At 55.7% G+C, this 23,590-nt stretch overlaps 7 protein-coding genes across 7 annotated transcripts; 2 read left to right on the plus strand and 5 right to left on the minus strand.

The window, feature by feature from the left end:
- Positions 1–2,180: 2,180 nt before the first annotated feature.
- On the plus strand, positions 2,181–3,736 carry JN550_009707 (uncharacterized protein; the record flags this gene model as incomplete). Its single annotated transcript, XM_049321808.1, has 6 exons — positions 2,181–2,327; positions 2,383–2,419; positions 2,487–2,719; positions 2,796–3,019; positions 3,080–3,210; positions 3,276–3,736. 6 exons carry the CDS (start codon positions 2,181–2,183, stop codon positions 3,734–3,736), a joined length of 1,233 nt encoding a protein of 410 aa, XP_049168239.1.
- Positions 3,737–4,742: 1,006 nt separating this feature from the next.
- On the plus strand, positions 4,743–6,588 carry JN550_009708 (uncharacterized protein; the record flags this gene model as incomplete). The annotated part of the gene is made up of 3 exons (XM_049321809.1): positions 4,743–5,233; positions 5,316–5,519; positions 5,604–6,588. The coding sequence occupies 3 exons, from the start codon at positions 4,743–4,745 to the stop codon at positions 6,586–6,588; spliced, it is 1,680 nt and encodes a 559-aa protein (XP_049168240.1).
- A 424-nt stretch (positions 6,589–7,012) lies between these two features.
- Positions 7,013–9,460, minus strand: JN550_009709 (uncharacterized protein; the record flags this gene model as incomplete). Its single annotated transcript, XM_049321810.1, has 1 exon — positions 7,013–9,460. One exon carries the CDS (start codon positions 9,458–9,460, stop codon positions 7,013–7,015), a length of 2,448 nt encoding a protein of 815 aa, XP_049168241.1.
- Positions 9,461–10,838: 1,378 nt separating this feature from the next.
- Positions 10,839–13,326, minus strand: JN550_009710 (uncharacterized protein; the record flags this gene model as incomplete). Its single annotated transcript, XM_049321811.1, has 3 exons — positions 10,839–12,615; positions 12,684–12,795; positions 12,915–13,326. 3 exons carry the CDS (start codon positions 13,324–13,326, stop codon positions 10,839–10,841), a joined length of 2,301 nt encoding a protein of 766 aa, XP_049168242.1.
- A 2,377-nt stretch (positions 13,327–15,703) lies between these two features.
- On the minus strand, positions 15,704–16,781 carry JN550_009711 (uncharacterized protein; the record flags this gene model as incomplete). The annotated part of the gene is made up of 2 exons (XM_049321813.1): positions 15,704–16,370; positions 16,477–16,781. 2 exons carry the CDS (start codon positions 16,779–16,781, stop codon positions 15,704–15,706), a joined length of 972 nt encoding a protein of 323 aa, XP_049168243.1.
- Positions 16,782–17,194: 413 nt separating this feature from the next.
- On the minus strand, positions 17,195–17,742 carry JN550_009712 (uncharacterized protein; the record flags this gene model as incomplete). Its single annotated transcript, XM_049321814.1, has 2 exons — positions 17,195–17,364; positions 17,658–17,742. The coding sequence occupies 2 exons, from the start codon at positions 17,740–17,742 to the stop codon at positions 17,195–17,197; spliced, it is 255 nt and encodes an 84-aa protein (XP_049168244.1).
- A 3,334-nt stretch (positions 17,743–21,076) lies between these two features.
- JN550_009713 (uncharacterized protein) lies at positions 21,077–22,898 on the minus strand (the record flags this gene model as incomplete). Its single annotated transcript, XM_049321815.1, has 7 exons — positions 21,077–21,671; positions 21,727–21,964; positions 22,023–22,210; positions 22,264–22,306; positions 22,354–22,457; positions 22,625–22,709; positions 22,772–22,898. 7 exons carry the CDS (start codon positions 22,896–22,898, stop codon positions 21,077–21,079), a joined length of 1,380 nt encoding a protein of 459 aa, XP_049168245.1.
- Positions 22,899–23,590: the final 692 nt, after the last annotated feature.

Genomic DNA, 23,590 nt, shown 5'->3' on the forward strand with positions numbered 1-23,590 from the left:
GGTCGCGAAGGATAGTTCAGAATACCGATGGCCATACGCTTCCATGCAAGATTGTCGAGCCAGCTGCATCATCGCTTACCACCTGAAAGATGATGATGACCATTGGATATAGTATCATTTGCAGATCGTTCTGTCGACTAGGTAGTGGAAGAGATGCAGCGTGCCGACGGCAATGCATGGAGTTGGTGGAAACTTCCTCTACACCAAAGAACCGCAAGAACAAGCGCTTCATGTCCAGTGGCTCGGGCTAGGGCGCGCTTAGAGAACCAGCAGCGCCGATCTTCGACCCGTTCTGGTCGCTACGTAGATTTTCGATTCTTTCTAAGGCGACCGACCCCTGAGCTAGCATGGCGCCGAGGATTCGAGCGCCCCTGGGGGAGACCAAAGGCTTGGTATAAGGTTTGCTTAGCGGCAGGCAGGTAATTCCCCCCCGCAGACCCAGGAGTGCGACTCAGATCTTCCAAACACCGTTCCCGTCCGTCGGCACTGTTCGACCGCTGGCCAGCCGCGTCATCGAGGCTTCCCCGAGTCAATCCGGAGGCAAGGCCGTCCGGATTCTTTTGCTAGTCTGGACGGGAGGCTTCCCTGATTATGTATTCATGTCAGCCATGGTGCGTCTTCCCGCCATACCGGATAGCAGGCCGCAAGGGCGAGCCCGGCACCTCGACCGCCAGAAACTAACTGCTAATTCTTGGGGCTGCTATGTACTATGAGCCAAGCCTCCAATGCAGACGCTGCGGCCGATGAGGCCGTGAAACACGCAGGTATACTATGGTACGCACCGCCGAGTAGTCATCGACGCTGACCCCCAAAAGGCCCCTCTTTTTACCCAATGATTGACGCTGGGATTGCGCTGCAATGCACAATGGCGTGCATACGAACCTGCCTGGGAGTCGGTAGATGTCCGACCTATGTAGTCAGTGCACCCACCCCATCGGGAAGCAAGCTGCCAGCTATGACCAATCAGACACCCGGAGCGCCAGGCACTTAGTCATGTTGCACGCTCGGAGGTTTGAGTTGCACATAGTACATGGATCTGCCACGGAAAAGGGTCGTCGTTAACTGCCCGTGCTGCAATCTGCTTTTCCGCCTCCGGGTGTCTATGCACTGTTCGGGTAGGGCGTTGGCCAGGACAGGTTGACAGAACTCTATTCGTACCCTAGTCCATGCAACTCAATTTCACGTGGAAGCCGGTATGCACTCCGAACGGCAAGGCGTGATGATGATATGGCAATGAACTGCACAGGGATATTCTATAGTCTCGCGATACTACGATGGACGACAATCCGCAATACCCCGGATGTGCATCTCTCCATTGATCGACAAGAGGGTCAAGCCAAGTCGCAGCACCGGCCGGATTCGTAGCTTGACCTGGCAAAGAACACGCCTCCTAGCGAAGACCACCGGGCGGATATTTTTTCCCTTTCTTTGCTTGGCTACCGAATGGATCATCGCAGGTTTAGTCGGCGCGGTCCTGTCGTCGAACAATTCGAGATGCATCGCTCCTCTGTTACGGCGCCGATCCCATTCCCCTCTCGTGCGGGACGGGCTAGCGTTGCGAGGCGTGGTAGAAGCAATCCCATCGCCTTGGTAGCAATTCTTGCTAAAACGCTGATCCATCGGTGATATCTCAACGCTAAGCACCAAGTGCCACGCCGGAATCGCCCTTCCCAACGTATATGAGTATAGCCCCTCCGATGAATGGATCCCGGGAGTCGGCTGGCTTTCGGCCTTGGTGTCGTGACCGACAAACACACTAGGCCAGAGCACCGGCCGTAGGCTAGTCAGAGGCCGATTAGAGCCCATCTTGCAGCAGGGTCCGATTAGATCGTGCCCAGTCGAACTCTATTCCAACTCGTGCATCCAGTTGCCGTGGACTAGACCAGGAACCCCCCGGTGGTGCCAATACAGAACTTCGGGTTCGGTGAGATTCTCGACATGATGTTCCTGCTACGGGCTACTCACGGGGATGGGGAATATACTTCCATGGTATACGGCATTTGATTTACCCATGAAGCCCCTGACATGCAGAGTAACCCACCTTACATAACCAAATTCTGTCTCATCCTTATATGCCCCGAACCCATCCCCACGGCACGGATTCATAAACCGGGCTCAGATCGAATACTATCCTTGATTTGAGTGGGTGAGGTCGAGCAGCGTCACATACACTACAGACCATGGTAGAGTCGAAGCAGCCGGCCCAGTGGGCCGTATTGTTTGTCACTTTCATTTTTGCTGCCATTGCCATCTTTTTTCGTCTCTTTAGTCGTCGTATAACAAGAGCGTATTTCTGGTGGGACGATGCTTTTGCGATTGGTTGCTTTGTGAGTTTTTACGGTTGGGTGATGGAGCACGAACTTCCTGCTGACACTGAACCAGGTTGTTGCCATTGTATGGGTGATTATTGTCTGCATATGTAAGTAAAGGAGCCCGTAGAGGTTGGCTAGTTGAATGAGTGACCATGCTGACCGATTTTCGTCAAGGGCAAACCAAGGGTCTGGGTATGCACATCGAAGATGTGACTTGGCTCTCCCAGGATGAGGCTCTCTACTGGACCAAGTTGCTGCTCTACATTGCCGAGCTATTTTATGCATTTGCCCTATTCTTTGGAAAGATGTCAATCCTGTCGTTCTACTGGCGCCTTTTCTCGGTTTCGAACATCAAACTGCCAATTCAGATTCTGATGGGCTGCTCAATCATCTGGATCACCATCAGAGTGAGTGGAGACCCATCATTGCGCCACAAGCAAGAAAGAAAGCAAACAAGCAACTGACCATGGCACAAAATACCAGACATTCTTGGCCATCTTCCACTGTATACCCGTCGAAGCTTTCTGGCTCACAATCCCCGGCTCGTACTGCGCTATCGACGATAAGAAGTTCTTTTTTGGCAGCATCTTGGTCCACGTGGTTCTGGATGTGTGCATCCTCGCTCTGCCCATCATTCAGGTCCGCCAGTTGCAGCTGCCGAAGCTGCAGCGACTCGGAATCATCGCCATGTTCATGTTCGGTATCTTGTGAGTTGAGACAGCAAGGGGGTGTGGATGCCGTTGAAGTATTCTAATGGTCCGCATTAGTATTTGTGTCGCTGCTGTGGCCATCATTGTCACGTCAGTCAACTTCAACGCTGCGGCAATCGATCTCACGTGGAACATCACGGATATCGTGATCTGGGCCACCGTGGAAGTCAACCTCGTCACAGTCTCAGGTAAGCTTGAAGAAAAAACCCTCCCGTTCTACACAAAGTCCTGGTTGTTCTAACATGACCGGAAGCTTGTCTCCCAACCGTGCGACCGGCGTTCACGTATTTCTTCGGCCGCTTCCTGCCTGCATCGACGCTGAAGTCGGGCTCTAACAGCTATGGCATCAGCAACAAATATGGACGCAGCCAGAACCTCAAGTCCATCAAGCTGAACACCATGCCCAAGAAGGAGGACGAGTCGAGCTCGACCTACCAACTGAATGACTCTGTCCACGGCGACAGCCACAGCGACTTTGAGTCACACGCCCTGGACAGGCAAAAGGGCACCCGAACCGTCATCACGGGCCGTCAGAACGAGCGACACTCGGACGAGGAGATAGAGAACCCCTTCGCCGGCAACGGAATTCAGGTCCGAAGCGAGACCGTGGTCCAGGTGTCCAGCGGCCGCCGCAACAGCACTATCCGGGTGGGAAGCCCCGACCACGAGAACGGTTCTCACATGCGCACTCTGGATGAGAGATCCCTGCCATAAGGCGCCTGTAGAGGGCTGTCTGCTGTCGACGCTTTTAGGCCTATGACATGCTGATGATTCAGCAACGACTTGGTGATGACTTTCTCTCATGATAGATACCCACTAAACTATACAAAGCCCTCACGGGAGGATACGTATACGTAATACCTGTAGTATAGTTGCTTCCAAGATTGTATGAAGACAATATAGAACATTTTAATTGATTACGAAAGAAGATCTGCGATATTGCGCCATTGTCCACACAACGCCCAGAACGCGTACTACGACAAGCTGTGATCGTGCGCCAAGGACGTGGGTAACGCAGTGATGACGAGTCCGTCGGCGTCACCTCAGATTTGAACGCTGCATATAAGACGTGGGATCGCCAGGCAACCATTTAAGAGACCGACCAGTGTGGCACAACGATGCGCGCCAAAACCATCTGCATTTCTCCGAACAGGGGAGAAAATGGCGTTGCGTCGGCTGGCGGCAAGGCGCCAGGGGTAAGTTAAAGTCAATTGGATTCCATGTGTGCGGGCCTGGTCCCCCCATGTCGTGAAACCAGCTCCGAACTCCGAGACGCTAATCTGCTCCGACCACTCCGAAACCGAAAAAGAAGCAATTGACGGGCTCAATCCGTAACACGCAGTGGATCTCATCAACAAAATGGCAGCGCCAGACGGGAATTCCGTTCTTCCTTGGCTTGTTGGCCCATTTCGATAGGACTTCGTGGCCAGCATGCATGAGACGTGGCAGCGGGATTCGTGACGCGCAACACCCAATTGGTGCTACCTAATCATAGTAATCAACTTCCTGCCCGGAGTACTACTTATCAACGGACGGACTTGGGGCTCGGACTTCCCATATATCAGATCAGAGTCTCGATCATCCTGACTTCAGACAAAGGTTATCAAACCTGCAGGAGGATTTCCCATCAGGATTCGACCATTTCTTTCCGGGCATGAAAGTCATTTGATCCTTCTCAAGTTCAGGGTCGGCAACCCCACGGAAGGAATAATACACCAAGATGACCAAACATGATATCAGCAGCGATGCTATCGACACCACCACAGAGCGCAGCCCGCTGCTCAGTCGTCAGTACCCCCAGCATCATGATAGTCGGCAGGATGTCGAAACAGCACAGCCACCACGGCCAGCATCGAGGCCGGGCCACCGCCGCGCCGCGCCGTCGATAGCATCCATCGCGGGCAGCCTCCACGTGCCCAAGACGCACAACCCGCAGGTGATCCTAGCCATCATCTGCGTCGTTGTCCTGATCGGGTCCGGCTCGGGCGGCCTGTTCGGCATCCCCATGACCCGGATCCTGGAGGACCGGCTGTGCCACGAGTACTACGGCCGGGTGCGGACACACGCCGAGCTCCAGGAGCCCATCGACGAGGAACTGTGCAAGGTCGAAACCATCCAGTCTAAGCTGGCGTATCTCTTTGCCACCGCCTCGGTTCTCGAGGCCGTCGTAGGCTGTACGTTTGCCATGCCCTGGGGTATTGCTGCGGACCGGTATGGGACTTTCTCAACTTTTGCCTCTCGTACCCTACTAGTTCCCCTAAGCCCCCGATAACTGACCATAGATGCGATATAGAATTGGCCGACGGCCCGTGTTTGCCATCGCCCTAACGGGCATGTTGTTCACAGGGTTTTGGGGCATGATTGTGGCCTATATTCGCGAGATCCCCATCCACTACTACTGGCTAGGACCCCTGGGCCACGCACTTGGAGGAGGCAACGCCGTCTTGTCGGCCACGCTCTCCAGCATGATGGCGGACATCCTCCCGGAGCAGGACAGGTCAGTAACTCTCCACTACTTGGCTCCGGATTCCGCGCTCCGGCGGCGGTAGCTGGGATACACCGGACTAATGGAACATGATAGGGCAATCGGCTTCATGCGGATTCACGTGTCCAGCATGATCGGCAACCTCTGCTCGCCCGCGCTCTCTTCTGTGCTGATGCCCGTGGTCGGGCCGTGGCCCCTGCTGTGGGCATCACAGGCAATGACGGCCGTATCGGCGATAGCGATCCTGTTCGTGCCGGAGACGCTAACGCACCATAGGAAGGCGTCCGGCCCGGATGAGAACGATGCTGGCGTCGGGGCCTTGGACGCGGGCAGCCTGGTGACGCGCGTCCGCCGCTCGCTGGTCGAGCTCAGGGACTCGCTCTCGATGCTGACGTCGCGGTCCGTGGTGCTGCTGATGCTGGTGACGCTGACCATGATGCCCATCCTCTTCAGCACGCTGCAGTTCCTGCCCATGTTTGCGTCTAAGCGGTACCACATGCCGCTCGCACAGACGGGCTATATCCAGGGCGCGTACGGGGCCGCGCAGCTGGTCGTGGTCATGGTCGTGGTCCCGTGGATCTCTGCCATGGTCATGCGGCCCGGCGTCCCGCGGGCTGTGCGCATGCCCGACGAGAAGACGCGCGACCTGGTGCTGTTGCGCTGGTCCTTCGTGGCGCTCTGCCTTGGCACGCTGGCCATGAGCGTCTCGCCGGTGCTTCCTGGGTTCGTGTGCGGCCTGGTCCTGATGAGTTTCGGGTCGGGTGCGAGCAGCTTCGTAAAGAGCACGCTGGCGGCGCTGGTGGATCAGGAGCACCGGACGCGCATGTTCAGTCTCCAGGGGATCGTCGACATCATGGGCAGCATCTACGCGCTCCCGTCGCTGGCGGGGCTGTTCACCGCGGGCATGAAGCTGGGCGGTTTGTGGATCGGCCTGCCGTACTTGGGCGTTGCCATTTTGTGCGCTTTTGATGTGGGATTGCTTGCATTTGTGCGGCCTCCCGTGGTCAGTCTGGAGAGCGACCATGCTGGCCTGACATCGGACAGCGAGTCCGACACTGTCGTGGAAGACGATAGCTTCTAACGTGTTCTTCTTTTCTCTTCTTTCCCTTTGTTATCCCGATATCCTATAGATGCACTTTGGTTACAGCCTGGTCAACAGAGCGTCGATCTAGATGAGCCCCCTAGATGTTAGAGTACGGACCTTGCAGACTGGTCATAATTTGATAAAATCACATAATTCGGGACAGAACAGTGCTTCAAGCTAGATGCTGGGACCAACTCGCTCATTTCCATCAGTTTAACAATCCTCATGAAGGTTGGCTATGTACATTACTATAACCGGAGCTCTACGTCCAGCTAGTTAGCTGCATCACTCTCTCTCGGTACGCAGCTGGTCCAATGCGAAGCCTCGACAAAACATTCCATAAACCTAAAAACCTTCCAAGCAACGGGGTATCATGATAGTCAATATCGCACGTTCGCCAACGTCATGTCATGGTCGTGTCTCATTCCGACTCTTCGTCCGCCGAGTCCCAAATGATGGGCGGCGGCTCCTGTATATCATCGTTCAACAAGCTGTCCGGCAGCAACTGGCTTCTGGTGGGGAACTGTGATGACGGCAAGGAGTTGTTGCCTCGCCGATCAATCGTGGGGCTGCTGGTGCTCAGAACCTGTGGCGGATCCGACCGATTGCCTCCATTGGAAGGCAGTGGGACAGACTTCTCGGGTGAACGTGGCGGGCTCGATGATGATATCTGGCTCACCGTCGTCGCCTGGGACGGACGCACGAAACCGCCTCGACTCCTTTGGCTTTGCGAGACCCGAGTGGAGCGGGTGGACGAGGCTGAATGCGAGTTGGGAAGCGCCGGCCTGGCGAAGAGAGGACGTGGTGTTCTGTCGGATGCAGGCTTGGGAGGGGACTGGCTGGAGGGGACAACGTCCCGGTGCTCTGAAGACCCTCGCTGAGTTGCATGGTCGATGTCGCTCCGGATCTGCTCTGCTAGCTCCTGGGACTCGGTGACGACGGGGCTGCTCCGTACCACGCCTTGCTCGGCTTCCTCGTCCCACAAGGCGCAACGGAGATTGGACGTGAGCTGGCCCACGATGGCAGGAGGCACGTATTGAAATCGCTGGGGCGCAGCAGGCCAGCCATTCTGTTTCAAAACTTCGTATGACACGGGATTATTGAGTTCGAACATCTGCAGAATCTCATAGGCGAACTGGGACTTTGTCGAACCCCGGTTGAACTCGGCGTTGCCGGTGCCGTTTTCATGAATCTCACCGGGCTTCTGCGGCGGGCCGAGGATGCACATGTATTTGAGCTCGCTGAGTGGCTTGGTCGTGTAGATCCAAACTCGGCTTGCCGACTCGGGGAACCTGTAGGCTCGGAACTCGTGGGTTTTGGCGTGCGCCACCATGTTCTCAACGTGCTGGTGGTAGACCGAGATGATGATGTCCGAGTTCATGGCGATCGGTCCCGTGGCACGAACAGTGTCCAAGGGTACACGCTGGCTCTCCAGGCCTTGGGTGTAGCCCTGCGTGTATAGTTCGCCTTGGGTTGCAGAGGCATCTTCTGCCACCCGCCGTCGGCTGGGTGTAGATACTGGAGTCTGCTCCACCACATCGTCGTCCTCGGGCCCCTCGACGGTCGATGTAGTTTTCGAGCCGTGTTCGCTGACATCTGGTATCGCCTGGCCTGCATTCTCGCCCGGTAGTCTCGGGGACGACTGCGATTCATCTCCGCCCAGCTCGTGGTTGGACTGGTGATCGGATGATACCAATGCAGCCTGCGTCTCGTCCCCCACCGCGTAGCGCCCGTCGGCCTCGTCGTCCTCGTCGGCGGGGATGACAAAATCGTCAGCATCCTGCTCGGACGCCGTCTCCTGCGCCTCATCGTTCTCGGCCTCATCCTCGACCTCGTCCTCCGTGGTATCGAGTTCTTCGTCCGAATCGGGGACCTCGCACAGCGGTCGCCTGCTGGGAACCTTGGCAGGCTTGGGCTTGGGCGACTTTGGTTTGGTCCGGCCCGGCGTGATGTTCTCCTTGTCCTCAGGCAGCTCGAAACGAAGTCGCTTGGCAGGGGTCACCTGAGCAGCCACGGCCTGCTTGGCCTTTGGGTTGGGAGTAACGGGAGAGCTGTGGAGCGTGCTGTAGGAATCCTGGATGACCATCTCCCGCGGCGTCTTCTGCACGCTCTTTGGGACTGCGAGTGGAGGGGCTGCGTTGGTGGATCTGTCCTTCAGAGGAGAAGGTTGCTTTGCCGGACTGTAGCGCCGTAACAACAGAGGTGTGGCTGGGGACTGTGAGGAGGGGATTTCCAGCTTGATGCGTCTGTTCGAAGGAGTAACGGTTGTGGGACCTGCAGATGGCAGTGCTGGCTTCTTGGGCGTCTCCTTGACCAAGCCGAGATCCAGGTCCTCATCCTCTTCGACGTCGGAATCGGCAATCTTCCAGTCATCTCCATGCTCGCTGATCTTGGGGAGGAGCTGGGTGAGTGTCTGGGTGTGGAAGCTGCTCGAGGCGCTCGGAGGATCGCCCATGGTCTTGCGGCGCTTGCTTCTGGAGGATGTTCCCGAGACCAGCTCAACCTCGACATCGCCCATAGTCCTCCTCCGGCTCGAGCGGCCGGCCACACTCTCCTCCCTCTTCTTCTTGGCGGGCTTCTTGGCGACGACCAGAGGCTGCAGCTCGATTACCTCCCCCTCTGGCTCTTCTGCGTCGTCGTCACTCCTCAAGCCTGCCTCTTCTCCCGGGGGCAAGGATACAAAGTCCATCTGCGTCAGGGTGCCCTGGTCCGGGAGGACCTTACTGCGAGCGTGACGCCCATAGGTCTTGACGTGGCGCCTGCGGTGGGGGAAGAGCTGCTGCTTCGGCTCTGCGGGCCCGGATCTGTACGTCTTGACAAGGTCCTTGTCGGCTTGCGGCTGCCCGCGCGCGCGCGTCTGCGCCGGCATGGTCGGTCGGTCGCTCACTCACTCACTTGTTCACCCACTCGCGGCCTATAACGCAACGATGATCCAAGAAACGGGAGGACGCCGAGGTATTGCGTGCCACTCGAGCCGAGATGCCCGCGACGCCAAGGGCTCAGGAAGGGTTCATTCCAATGCGATCAATCGATCCAATATCGGGTTCAGTAGTCATGGGGAGGGGGGGTTATCGGAGGTTCTTGGGGGGATCACGATGGGCTCTGGTCGGGTCTGGTCCCTCTGGCTGTGGGGTGGGAACGGGACCCGCGACGCGTGATATGGACTCGTAGTTATGTGCTCTGTACTGCTTGGCCCACTATGCTGTTCGCGTCAGATGCATAATTCCATTTACTCGGTCCCGCTAGGCGCATATCTGGTCAAGCTGACCCCTGCCACTCAGCACGACGTCACTGGACGCGCCCAGGGTTACCTGGAGGTACTTGGCCATCCGCCTGGGCACCGGCCCGCTAACACGGTACGATCGTTCCACTGGATCTGACCCACGAGTGCTTGCTCTCACAACAGCGACTGGAGCCATTGACAAGACCGAGAGATAGCGACAGAGTATGGTTGGCTATGTGCGCGCTCGTGGTACATCATCACAAACAGCACGACGCGTGGAATTTTAAAATTGATCCGTCACAGGCGGACAAAACCCTGGGCAACCAACAGCTTCCGGTCACGTTCATGCAAGCCAATCATCAGAATACCTAAGTAACGTAGTCAGAATACACATCGGATCACTACCATGTCTATCGGAATCCCCTTACACTCGCGCTTCTGCCCTGGCCAGAAGAAAACTCCCGCTTTCCAGAAGTGGAAAGCAACCCTCAAGTCTGCAAAACTGTCCTGTGCTGCTGTCCTGTCCGCCTGGCCCCAAGAGTTCCCTATCGAGCATCCATCGACAAGGAAAACGGGTCCACCTGTCCTCCCTCGAGAGCAAGAGATGGGGAGAACACACGGGCGCGCACAAACGCACATTCACCCTCAGACGCTCGTGATTATCGTATTCATTTTAGTACATGTAGGGTGCACCGCAAACTCCGGCACACGTGTCGTTATGTGTACCGAAAAGAACGGGTATGTCCTCCGAATGTCAAAAGCAAAAAAAAAAAATAAGCCCTTCCTCCGTCTTTCCTCCCTCCAAGCCGGCCAGAAGGAAAGGGGCCAAACCTAAAAAAAAAAAACCTTTTTATAGTCCACAAGATGCCAAGTCTAAAACGACGCAAGCTGCTTTTGTAGCCGAGAACCAAGGGGTGGGTGGGTAGTAATAGCAAGAAACGGCCGGGAAAAGGGTTGGGTATGCCGGAACGTCGAGAGGCAACGGATCGAGACAGAAAGGTGTGACACGCCGTCGAGCAGCCATCTACGAATCCGCAGGTGTCGCCGAGGCCGGTGCCGGAGATGCGCTGCCGCCCTCGCCGCCCTTCACGCCGCCGCCGCGACCGCCTCGGCCCCGTCCGCCACGGTCACCACGACCCCCCCGAGGACCGCCACGACCTCCTCGTCCGCCGCGTCCCGACTCGGTTCCGCTCTCGCCGCCGCTAGCAGTTCCGCGGTCCGTGGCGCTGCGATAGCCGCTCTGGCCGCCCCGGTCGCCCCGGCTGCTGCCCCACTGGCCCGCTCCGCCTCGCTGGAACGTCTTGGTCTCGCGCGGCTGGAAGATCTTGACCAGCGGTCTGGATCGGTCCTCGGTTGCGCGCACCTTGTACTCGTCCGACAGGCTGCCAAAGGCCGCGTCGCGGTCCTCGACGCTGCCAAAGTGTGCCACCTTGTTGTTGGACGTGCTGCCCCACTTGTCGATCTTGGTGATCTTGGACTTGCTCTCCTCGGCAAAGATGTCGCGCGCCTGCTCGTCCGACTGCACGTTCATGATGAAGAGGCCGACAATGTCGGTGGCCGCGCGGGGTGCGGGCGACGAGGCCGTGTCGGGGCCGCTGGCCGTGCCGTTGGTCGGCTTGTCGTTCTCCTTGGTGGCCGACGCACCAGGGGCGGGGGAAGACGTGCCGGGCTTGGGCGTGGCCGGCTTCGGCTGGATCGGGGCGTTGGCTGCGGGCTTCGACTGGGCGGCCGAGGCGTTTCGCTGGGGCCCGGTGGGAGGCGCAGGAGCTGCTGCCACGCTGCTGGAAGCCGGGGCAGGCGACGGGGTGCCAACCGTGGGTGCCATGGGCTGCTGCTTGGCGCCACGGTGCGAGAAGTTGAAGCCCTGGGCTCGCATCTCGGTGCCGATGCGGCCGTCCTGGATCTCCAGCACGAGCCAGCCAAAGGCGGCATCGGCCAGGTTGAAGTTCCACATGTTCTTGAAGGCGCTCTCGTCGACCTGGCCGAGAGCAGCCGAGCCGCCGACGGGGCCGCCGAAGGGGTTGCCGCCAGCTGCCGTCGTGGGCATCTTCTCGACGAGGCCGAGGGCGTTCTTGAGCAGGTTCTGTTGCGCCTCGTTCTGCTGGATGGCGGGCTCCACCTCACCCTTGACCGTCTCCCAGACGTCGTTGAACGAGGCCTTGGAGGCGGCGAGCTTGCCGCGGTAGTGGTCGAGGGTGGGGTTCACGCTGAACTCGTTGTAGGAGCTGCCGTAACGGAAGTGCAGGCCAGCCGAGATGGAGAAGTCGGCCTTGAGGCTGACCGACAGCTGGTTGAGGATGCCCTCGCGGGCCGGGGAGGCGTGCGTGACAAAGACTCGGGTCTCGGTCGGGTCGTAGACGCGGTTAGCCGTGTCCACCAGCTCTCCCATCTGCAGCAGCGTGGTCCACATGGTTCCCTGGCCGCCGGCGATGGTGGTGCGGCCCTCGCCGTTGTCGAACAGCTTGTGCATGACGACGGCACCGCCTAGGCCGAGCAGACGCAGCTTGACGCCGCCGAGCTCCAGCAGCATGGATCGGGCCTCGTCGATGATGTGCAGGTTGGGGACCTTGTACTCGCCAGACCGGAATCGCTCGAGCACGCGCACATCCTCACAGGCACCCCAGACGGTGTAGACGGGGACGTCGAGCTTGACCTGGCCGCTGATGAGCATGGGCAGCTCCGACAGAGGCAGCTCGGGGGCCGAGAAGCGCTGCTTGACGGGGCCTTGGCCACCGGCGGCAATAGCCTTCTTGACAGGCTCGGGAATCAAGGGCGAGTATTGGGCGACATGCTTAAGGGTCCTGTCGGGGGGGAGATGCGATCAGTCCGGGGGGCTCTTTCGCCTACAAACAACAGTTATTTATCTTACTTTTCCGCAATCCGCTCTAACGAGGTGTCATCGTAGAAGCCAAAATCACCGGTGTGGATGATGTGATCGGCGCGTGCCTGCTTTGCGAGTTCGTTGAGAGATCGGAGGTTGCCTAGACCGCAGATAGAAAATGTGAGTATATATGCCGCGAGAGGTGCCAGGCGGCTCAACAGGTCTGGAAACGGGCCGCGCAAAAAAAAAAAAAAAATTAATATATTTGTGAAAACTCACCTCGCACGTCGGCTATGCACAGAATTCGAATGGGGCCGGTCTGGAGGACACGACCTTGGTTCGGGAGCAGAGGCGTTGCGCCGGGAGCTGGCTGAGGGTTGCTGGCTCCGTTGGGCAGGTAGCCTTGGCTGTTGTAAGGCTGACGGGGTTGCTGGGCAAAAGGGTCAGTCATGGCATCACCAGCGGTAAGCTCGAGTCGGACGTCTCTGCTGCCGAAGCGCCATTGAGGGTTGAGATGGGCAGGCGGCTGGCGCAGGTGGTGGTGAGGGAGAGGCGGCGGCAGCACCTGCTGATGATGCTGCTGCGGCTGCTGCGGCTCGTGGTGTTCCTCTTGGACACTGGTGAAGCTGGCAAACGGGCCAGGACCCGGGGGAGGCATGGGACCCATGGGACTACCTCCACAGGAGCCCATGATGGCGATGCGAGCGACGAGATGCTATTTACGTCAAGTGTGGTGCTGCAAGGCCTGACAACTACTATCAAGCTGGGGGGGTTAAGGAAGAGAGAGACAAACGACGCGAACAAGGCAACCAAGGCCCGGGTGTTGTTGGTGGTGGTGGTGGTGATTGCGGCGACAGGGAAGGATGTGAGAGGGAAGAAAAAAAAAAGAGTCAAGAAACAGGTGAATATCAAGTTGCGCCTGCTTGGTGGCCGTGAAGCTTTCCACAACGGAGGCAGGCGTGTGATGCTATGTGCAGACTCGATCCAGGCTTCAAGGGGGTGGAAGACGACGTACAGCCATGGGTTAGATGTGTGCGCCGGGCGAAAGAATCGGGGATAGACGAAGACAAGAGGCAGGTAGCTGAATGTTGGTATCTCAGCTCGGCGAGGGGAGGACCAGAGGAGTGTTGAGCTCTGGGGGTCCTGTCTTGCCGTGGTCGAATCGAGGGGGAAGGTATGAAGGTCACGGGCGCGTGAGCTTCTCGTTCTCGTTCTCGTTCTCGGTCTCGTTCTCGATCTCGACGTCGGTCTATTTTCACGCAGCCGGAGAGGTAGACGTGGGACGTGGGACGTGGATGTCTTTGGTGTCTTGTGCTTCCGGTGGACGTACAGAAACGTCGACGGGGGGGGCGGGGAGGTGGGTGTATAAGAGATTCCCTGGGTATCAATTACAAAACAACAATTACGGGCGGGATGAGACGAGATGATGAGCCGCGAAAAGATGGGCCGGGTCTCGTGTGGAAGGGGGGTGGATGGCGGTTCGTCGAGTGCGGGAAGGCTGACGGGCGTGGAAAGCTGAAGCTGAGGACGGAGACGTGGACGTGGACGGGGACGGGGGACGGGGGACGGGCACTGGGACAGGGACTGGGACTGGGACGATACAAGGCACATACACACACACGCGCGGACGGACTTTGGGATGCGCGAGCTTTTGGGCTTTGGTACCACTCTTGGGTGCTTTGGCTGTTGGCTGTTGGCTGTGCTGGCCGCTGGCCGCTGGGTAACTAACGGGGCCTGTCTGCTGTCTGCTGTCTGCTGTCCGCTGGCTGCTGTCTGCTGTCCGCTGGCTGCTGTCTGCTGGTTGGTCTCCAGTGTCGCTTGGGGGGGGGGGGGGCCCGCCATTGAATTTTCCCAGTCCAACAAACACCCTGGACCCGGGCACTCGACACTTTGGTTGCTGCTCGACAGCTGCGAGCCGAAAACTTTGCAGTTGCCAGTCGCGATGCATGCCGCCTGGTCTGGCTTAGTCGCCCCTCGGTTCACCCCTTACATACAGCTCTTGCAAGTTTGTCAGGGCGCTGCTCTACCTAATAAGTAGCTAGTTAACACTACTACCACAGCACCTTAGGTACCTTGGGTCCTCCACAGCAAAAGTAACAGCACTCACACCAGGGGGCCCGGGAGAGCAGAGCCCCAGGTACCCCTGGAGGGAAGAGGGAGGGAAAGGAAAAAAAAAAAAAAAAAAAAAAGCAGAGCTGCTCGCGGCCCAGGCATCAGGCACGAGGACACGGTCAGACTGACGGGCAATAAGGCACGCGAGGCTGCAATATCGAGCAGGGGAAAGGGGACAACAGAAGAAGAAAATAAACTTGTTGGACGCCCGAGCTCAGAAGAATGCACAGCACGGCTGCACCTGCCTTGCCTGCCATCTTGTTGTTCCTGCTCTAACATGCTGCTCTTTATGCAACGCCCACTGCCAGCTCTGCACATCTGATCCACCCAGGCATAACTGAGTCAATGCACACCCGTCGCATTCTTCAGCATTTGTGAAAACCTGTGCTCCATGGTGGGGCCAACCCATAAGTATCCATGCATTGCGCTCAGTATAACTGATTTCAGAAGGTGTGATGGCATCGTCTGCCTGTACCTACTTGCCACATGTGCTTCCCCGTCCCGGTCACTTGCGCGACATATATCTTTGCGTTCGCTGTGTCGCCATCTTCCTGGTTCCATATAGTCTATATGCCTATTCCTTGAAAGCTGCAACCTTGCTAGACCAGGTCAGACCAGAGGACTCTCTGTTGGATAAAGACTTGTAACTCCCAGGCATCGCTTACAGTAATTATTCACATTTGTACGGGCTCGCTGGCTGCAGAGATTCTCGAGTTGTGGTGGGTATTACTAGCAGAGACTGGTCAACCTCTCTATAGCTGTCTCGACGGTGCTCTAGCGCAAATGCCATACATAGTGTTACAAGCCGCCCCTTCATCACTTGTGCTTCTTCTTCTTCTTCTTCGTCCATAGACATATACCATCTCCAGGGGCGGCACATCTAGTGTCACAAACCAAAAGTACAGTCGCAGCAGCAGTAGTAGTGTACAATCCTCCTCCTCTCCTCACTCACTCGATCACTTGGCATCCAGCGGCTTCATGCCCTTGTGGATCGCCGCCACGCCCCCGGTCAGGTTCTCGTAGCCCTCGCCGCCCACCACGAAGCCGGCGTCGACAATCATGTCCCGGAACTCGTCCTGGCTGGGGAACCGCTCGATGCTCTCGACCAGGTACTGGTAGCTGTCGCGGTCGCCCGCCACCAGCTGCCCGATCATGGGGATCCCGCTGAAGCTCCACCGCTTGTACACGGCGTTGAGCAGCGGGTTGCCCACCTTGCTGAACTCGAGGCAGGCGAACACGCCGCCCGGCTTCAGCACCCGGTACGCCTCGCGCAGCGCCTGCGGGATGTTGCTGAAGTTGCGGATGCCGAACGCCACCGTGTACAGGTCAAACGAGTTCGGGGCCAGCGCCGCCGGCAGCACCGTCGCGTCGGCCGGCAGGAAGGAGAGCGCCGTCTGCTGCGAGGCCGGCAGCTTCAGCGAGCGCTGCTTGCCGACCGCGAGCATCGACGTGTTGATGTCCGAGATGGTGACGCGGACGTCCGGGTTGCGGTTGAGCTGGTGGGCGTGGTGCAGCATGCGGAAGGCGATGTCGCCCGTGCCGCCCGCCACGTCGAGGATGTTCTGGGGGGTCGGGGGGTTATGCGAGGAGAGGCCGGGGTTGAGGCTGCTGACGAAGTGGTCCCTGTTGTTTTGGATCGGCAGTTAGCAACGTTTGCTCTTTTGCGCTCCTCTCTCTCTCTCTCTCTCTCTCTCTCTCTCTCTCCCTCCCGGGGGCTGTGACAACTCACTTCCATATGCGATGCCACCCAAACGACATGAGGTCGTTCATGCGGTCGTACGACTCGGCGACGCTGTGGAAGACGCCGGCCACGCGCTCCGTCTTCTCAGCCTCCGACAGGCCGTCCTCGAAGCCAAAGTGCGTTGTCTTGTCGGAAAAGGAAGAAGCATCGGGGTTGTTGGGGGTGGGTGCCGGCTTCTGCGGAAGGGGGGATGTGCTGAAGGGTTTCGCATAGCGGGCAGACGGGCAGCTACACGAACGGAACGAGGGGCGTAGAGCACGCGCGGCACTGCGCAGAGCTGGACGGGCGGCCATGGCGGCGAGATGCGGCTGCAGCAGCCGTCTTGTGGGATTGAGGATGGCGGTGCCCTGTAAGGTAAGTCGCGGTCAGCTCACAACCTGGAAGTCGGGACAACGGTTCGCGTTCCATCTCTGATCGGCCCCCCGGAGCTCCAAGAAATTTCGGCTGGAGGGTCGCCGCTAAGGGGCCGCCAAGACCCGGGGAAGCTAAAGGCTAGGCGATCCTGCAGACGGCAACCTCCCGGCCGACGTAGATCGCCGTGTTGCCCGATATGGGGACGCCACCCTAGGTAGGGAATAAATTCTTGAATGGATCCATGGCAAGTTCATCCCGCCAACCCCGTCCTGCTTGTCTGGGGTGAATCGCGGTAGAAATGAAGAAATGATGGACAGTGTCCCAATGAATAGCCTCATGACCGGAACTTACCTCAAACGGCCGAATCCCCCTGCGTTCGACCCCCGCGGGAGCCAAACATGGTACGCGCAAACTCATTGGCCACGGAGCGTGCCTTCCAGATGAGCGCGCCGACGAGAATGATCAGGAGAATGAGGACAACAGCAACCACCACGTTGGGACTGGTCTCAGACATTTCGAGGCCTTGTATGTAGTTCTTGTGTCGTCCCGGCTTGTTTGAAGTCGTCCCCGGAGGATGTCAACTCTGCGCGTCTGGTACTGTGAGTTGTAGGTGTCAACTAGTTGGGTTTAGCTTGGGTCCTCTGCCGAGTTTGCTGCTCGAGGTGTTGTCCCGGTGAACGAGATAGCATGAGCGGAGGTATTGGGCGGACAGGATTGCAGCACAACACGTGTGTGCCTTCAAGGTTGGATCCACAATGGTACTGGCATCAAATTAGTTGATGTAGGGCTCAATTGTCATCTAGATCTTCACCTACCTGGTCCAGGCCCGTGCAAGATGATGCTGTGATCCGGCTCAACGTTGGCCTCGGGTGTGCCCGACAGTGGATTTCCCGGCTTCATGGTTGCGGAAAACATCTCAAATTGGGCGTATGTAAACGGAATGGCATGCATGTCTCCTTCAACTGTTCTCCTGCATTTTCGAGAATGGGAGGTATTGCCCCCTGTATTACCTTGATATCTTGTTCGACCAGAGGCCTTGCACCCTGGGTTTTCTGTATTCTACTTTGAAAGTTTTATTTGAGCTTCACTCTTCCCTCTTCACCCACTCGTGGAATCAATGTCATGTTTGAAGACACAGATTGACATGACTTCGGCATTACTCATCTAGCCAACGTTCAGCGGGTCAAATCATCGTCGGGGATCAGTATCGATTCATATGACGTTGGAATATGCTCTTAGCACCAATTTCCCCCTTTCAATCGACATGCGTAAACTTTCCACGTTTGTATCTCAGTTAGACTATGTTTGTTAACATCATAAGCCAGCGTGCATGTGCAAGACGTCACAGAACCAGATCCCCTGCTCGGTCTGTTTTCTTGACTCGAGAAGCTGAGGGGACTTTTCTTAGGTTGTACTTTGAGATGAGCGGTTGAATTGATGGCAATGTTGTTGCTCCAAGTCTTCGGCCAGTACGACAGAAGATCGAACATGCCCCAATGAAGGCATATTACACCAATTTGAGAGTTTGGGAATTGACCACGGTTGCATCTGTTCATCCAGTGTAAAAATTGCCTATGTAGGGGAGAAGCCCACTCAAGATAAGGAACAACCCTACGAAATTCAAGCCCTTCTTCGCGACCTTGGGTATTGAGCAGCGATATGCGACAGTGTATATGTTTACTTTGAAGATGGGATGTCAAACTCACAATGCTCTGTGAATTTACCGCAGAGCCACTGGCGTGGATAATAAGCCTGGACGCTCGCTGTCGACTAAGACCTAGTCAGTCTTTATGCCTGCGACACTTGCCTCACCACGGTCCAATGAACATAAACCAGCGTCGGCTGTGGCGAAGGAAACAACACAGCCGATAGGACATACTCCCTAATGTGCTCATTACGCCTGACAATCCTCCCAGGCCTATTGACTTCTTATCCATTTAGGAAACTTCCAGGTGTGCCTGCAGTAATTTTCTCACAGAGTCCCGATAAACATAGTTGAAGATTAGCCCTTGGTAGTGACAATGAAAATTTCGGCTCTATTTTGGGTTCCAAATCAATTTTGAAAAGTATGATATTTATGGTGGATAAAACGCATTGGGTCGGGGCACACTTGGGCAAGGAAACCTATCCTCTTAACTGGAAGCTATTCGCATGGAAGTCATCGCTTTCGGAAGGTTCTTAGAGGATCATGATCAATTTGATAGTTCTACTTCAACTGAAATACCATCTTTATTGACCATAGTATTACCTTAGAGCCTCGGAATGCTCTTCCACAAGCTGCAAACTAAACTTTGTATAGATGCTACAGAAGACAGAACACCTTACACCCAAGAGAGACTGTACAAATACATAGATATCAGCATATATCACAGATTTCGAGTAGGGGATCGTCGGTTCAAGTCACATGACATGGGAGCCATTGAGTGTGCAGCCAACTGGGATCAACTTCAGTTGTGCTGGCCGCTTCTCACGACTCCTTGGTACTAGGTACCAACGTACAGTTACGGAAATTTATTCCGCCCAACATTTCCTCAGGGGTTTTAGCTCGTTGCGATGTGGCGAGCAGACCTAGTTGACTGGCATTCACCAGCCTCGATATTCGTTGACTAATCCGCGGGATAGCGACGCTATCCACACCGAGGGTTACTAAGGATATAGGTTACAACATCATCCCCACGTCCCGAACCACACTGTGCCGTAGAACCTATTGCGGCGCTCTTTCCGTGACGCCATCACTATCATTCGTTTGCGTCGCGCTCGTAAATGAAGTTATGAGTTTGATATTGTGCGACAGACTTCGTAGAGAGCCCATCCATTACTACAAGTGAGAACCATCAAGCAGGACGGTCTCACGTCGCCAAGGCTAATGTGAAAAAGAGCAGACTCATTCCGGCATATACACTGCGAATCGGCCGACACGTAGTAGGGCTGCCAGCTTTGATGCTGAACCACGTGCCAAGGCATGTGCCGGAGAATCCCAACACAGACAAGCAAACAGTTGATGTGCGAATGCCGTGTTCCGTCATCCCAAAATGATGTGGCTGGGCCTTGACCGCGCTTACCTACAATAAAACCTCAGCTCAGCTTGACTCGATAGAGGAGTAAATGCCAGGCCCACTGTCGGATCGATCATTGTCTGAATGAAGGGAAATTATTGGCGACTATTGGCCCGCTGCTGCGTGCACTTTCGCAGGCACGCTATAACTTACATATGTACGCTCGGACCTGGATGTTCTCAGTGAGCTACACAAAGAGAAGGAGTCAAGGTTTAGTCTTTCCAACAGGGGTCTCTTGAAGGGGCGTTCTGTTCAATCGAGGTGTGGAGATATCCCGATCTGGGAGCCATGACCCGTGCCAAGCCTGTCAGCGGCCGATGGATGATGCACGTCTCCCCTCACTTCGGGTTCGCGGCCTATCGAGTTCTCGAAGCGTATCAACCCCGCCATCGCTCGAGGGTACGGGGACCCGTATTGGAACATGAGACAAAGCTGACGCAGGGAGCGATGAAACTACGGAACGCTTGAGACTGGAGATGGAGCGGTGTTAAACGTTATCGAACTCCACCTTGTTAAGGTTAGACTCCCGGAGGGTTGTATTCGTCCGTCTCCCAGCTATCCAGGCAGATCTCGGGAGCCACGGGTGACTTGCAGGAACAGTGGAGCGGAGATATGCTTATTGTTCAAGTCCAGTAGTAGTGCCAGCCATTGCGGATACGGATGCCTTGGAAAATATGACCTCAATGAATTTCACCACATAGCAAGCGATGGCTGGTAGCTGGGAGAAACAAATGAAATAAAAATCGAAATGCAATGAGCCTGGAAGGAGTCATCTGCAATAATAATAATACATCAAGATGGCCACGATTCGGGACTTCAGCTGATGGTTCGGTCTGACTGTCGAATGGTGCCTGAAATGAAGGGTATCTGGGTCAATAATACAACGTAAAATCCAATCCGCCGCCTAATAGCGCCACCTTTTAGCCCCATGGTATCCAATATGCATGCCCCATACCGTCCGATATCGTTGAAATGAGGGAAGGAGTTCCTGCTCTCCGTAGACCTTCTATCCCTCGTCGAATGCAAGTGGGACATGATGCTCAACATTACTGATGCTTATTTCGTTGTCCCGTCCAGATATTCATGCAAAACCTGGCCCCAAACCAACCCATACCCAGTCCCAATGCATCAGCACCCTCTCAGTTCCCATATTATGAAGTTCATGTACCATCGTCAACTCATAAGTCATTCCTGTAAGCCCTTGGTATCTCGCTTTCTTCCGAAATTTGCCGCATTATGACGAGTGACGGAGTCGAGTCTTTACTCGAATCTGTGGTCGGCCGCTCCCGCATGGGTATCGTTGTCATATGGACCGACAGGGTTCTCATAACATAAATTGAATGTCGGTCATGGAGTTTGGCCCTCTCTACTCGCTGCAACTCGACATCCTCGTCATCACTGTAGTCAGATCTAGAATCCGGCCTATGGGGCAGTTTTTTCATGAGGTCTGGCCCCATTTCTCGTATCTTGGCCATAGGGACGACGTGGGGCGATGGCAGATCATCGTACATCAGTCCCCTGTTGCGTCTGAACAAATTTGGGAGTCTCCACTCCGGCTTCAGCCTCTGCAAAGTCTTGCTCATGTGCTGGCGGAATGCGGTTGTCGTCCCAAAGACGACAAAGAGCGCCACGCCTGGTAGATTTCCGGGTATGAAGAGGAGCAGTATTCTATTTGCATTGCTGGCACTCAAGTCCGGTTCCGGGATAGATATCTTGGCCTGGAAGCTTTGTATCGATAGCTGCTGGAATAAAGTTGCTGTTCCTTGGAAGACTCTGTTCCATTTCTTATTAGTAAGTTTCTCAAGTACGGATGGCGGCAGAAACATACGCAAGGAATAGAAACGCAATGGTAAAGCGGGTCATGAGCCATCGGTCATATATGGCCCGCCGCCTCGGCTTCGATGTTTTCGATACCCGGCTAGCATTATGAAAGCTTAGCTGTGATTCGGCGTCTGTAGTAGAATCACCGCGCCCAGGCTCGAAGCGTAGAAGCTTCCTCTTGGAGTAAATGTAACGAGCAAGGATGAATACCATCAGTATGGAACCGATTCCCATGGACAACCCCACTACTTTCGGTTAGTAAATTGCGTTCATGTGGCATGTAGGACCGGGCAGATAACCCACGAGGCACATCAGTCAAGACCGTGAAAGTCAGCTGTGACTTTTGAACTGGCGGCGTCCGCAGCAGAAGAATGATGATCAGCGGCAGAATAATGGCCACAATCTTTCCAGCAGCATTGACTTTTCGCAGAATTTTCCGGGTAGATCGTTTGTGCATGAACCCGTACACAGATTGAGTAAGCTCTGAGGCCCTGATCGATAATTAGTTTCCGGGCAGAGGAACGGGAAAAGGAGTTTCTCCTACCACCACAATACAAGCATGGACATGACCTGGTAGCAATAGAACTCTGGTGTTGATTAGTGCTAGACTCGCAGTATTGGCCGATGAACTTACGCATATAATATAGGATCAGGTCCATTCCAGTCGACCCGTTCGCCACTCTTCCGTCTGGACTGAATGGATTCTTGAGCCGAGCCTCATGCTGCTCCAAAATAACACTGAAAAGAAGAGATCCTATTAGTTTCTTCATGAGGTTCCTTCCGTATTAGACGGCCGATCGAGCTGTTGTGCTAAGTGCCCCAAAAAGGAAAAAAAAGAAAAAAAGACATCTGAGGGCATTCTGGAATATGGAATGGTTGGTGCAGGGTAGGCCTCGTGTACTCACTCGCGAAAATGAGCAATGTCGTGTATTTGTTGGATCAATGAACACAGCGTACTGGTCAGGGTAAAGTATGCTAGGAGAGCAACATCTGCAAGACGCAACCAGTCAGATTTTGTGCGATCCACGAGAAAACACTGATTGTTCACTTACATGATAGCCTCTCATTATGACACCATGTGAGCCATATAACGAGGGACGAGCAGATCAAGCTGGCGGCAGCAAAGGTGAGTGTTGCAGCCGCCAACCCGTCTGAACCTTCTGGAAGCTGGCCAACCATGTTAAAGAGTTGACATTCCGAAAGTCGGATGAGCGCTATAGGTTTGAAGTGAGCACATATGATCGCCGTGGTTGTAGCATCGTAACAGGAACAACATGAAGGCAGATGAGGTACCAGTGCGGTCCTGTCAAGCAGAACGGCCGGGAAGGGTGAGAATTATAATCTGGGGGTCTCCTCTTAGCTGCAGGGGTCGCCGAGACTACTGACACCACCTGGGACTTACGGCAAGACTGTAGCGTAGCCGCATTATGCATACATAGTAATCAAGATAAAGAGGTGTGTGTGTCTGATATCGGTTTAGTGTGACAGGGCCAAGAGAGTTCAGATGGCGTTCCTCCCAGTCCAAAGGCCTGGAGAAGGGGTGGAGCGGACGATAAAGTGCATACAGAGTCCGGACTGGGGTGTGTGGACCGCATGGGACCGATGCGGCGAGCTTGGGAGTTGCATCGGAGGTGCATCCTGGTTCGGCGATCTCTCCAATGCCCGCATGCCTACCGTGAACCATGCGGTGCCAATGCCCATTCCCATGTGAAGCCAGTTCCCTTCCTCCCGGCGAACGGAACTGCGATGGGAAAAAATTACCTAACATGGAGACAAAGCGCAGAGCGTACCCCAAGTATTGCTGACCGAGATGACTTCGGTTGTGAGCCGATGAGCCGAGGACGGAAGCAAGGGGCAGCCAGGGGGTCAAC

The sequence above is a fragment of the Neoarthrinium moseri genome (genome assembly GCF_022829205.1).
Source record: "Neoarthrinium moseri strain CBS 164.80 chromosome Unknown scaffold46_Wmoseri_CBS_16480, whole genome shotgun sequence".
NCBI classification, from domain to species: Eukaryota; Fungi; Ascomycota; class Sordariomycetes; order Amphisphaeriales; family Apiosporaceae; genus Neoarthrinium; species Neoarthrinium moseri.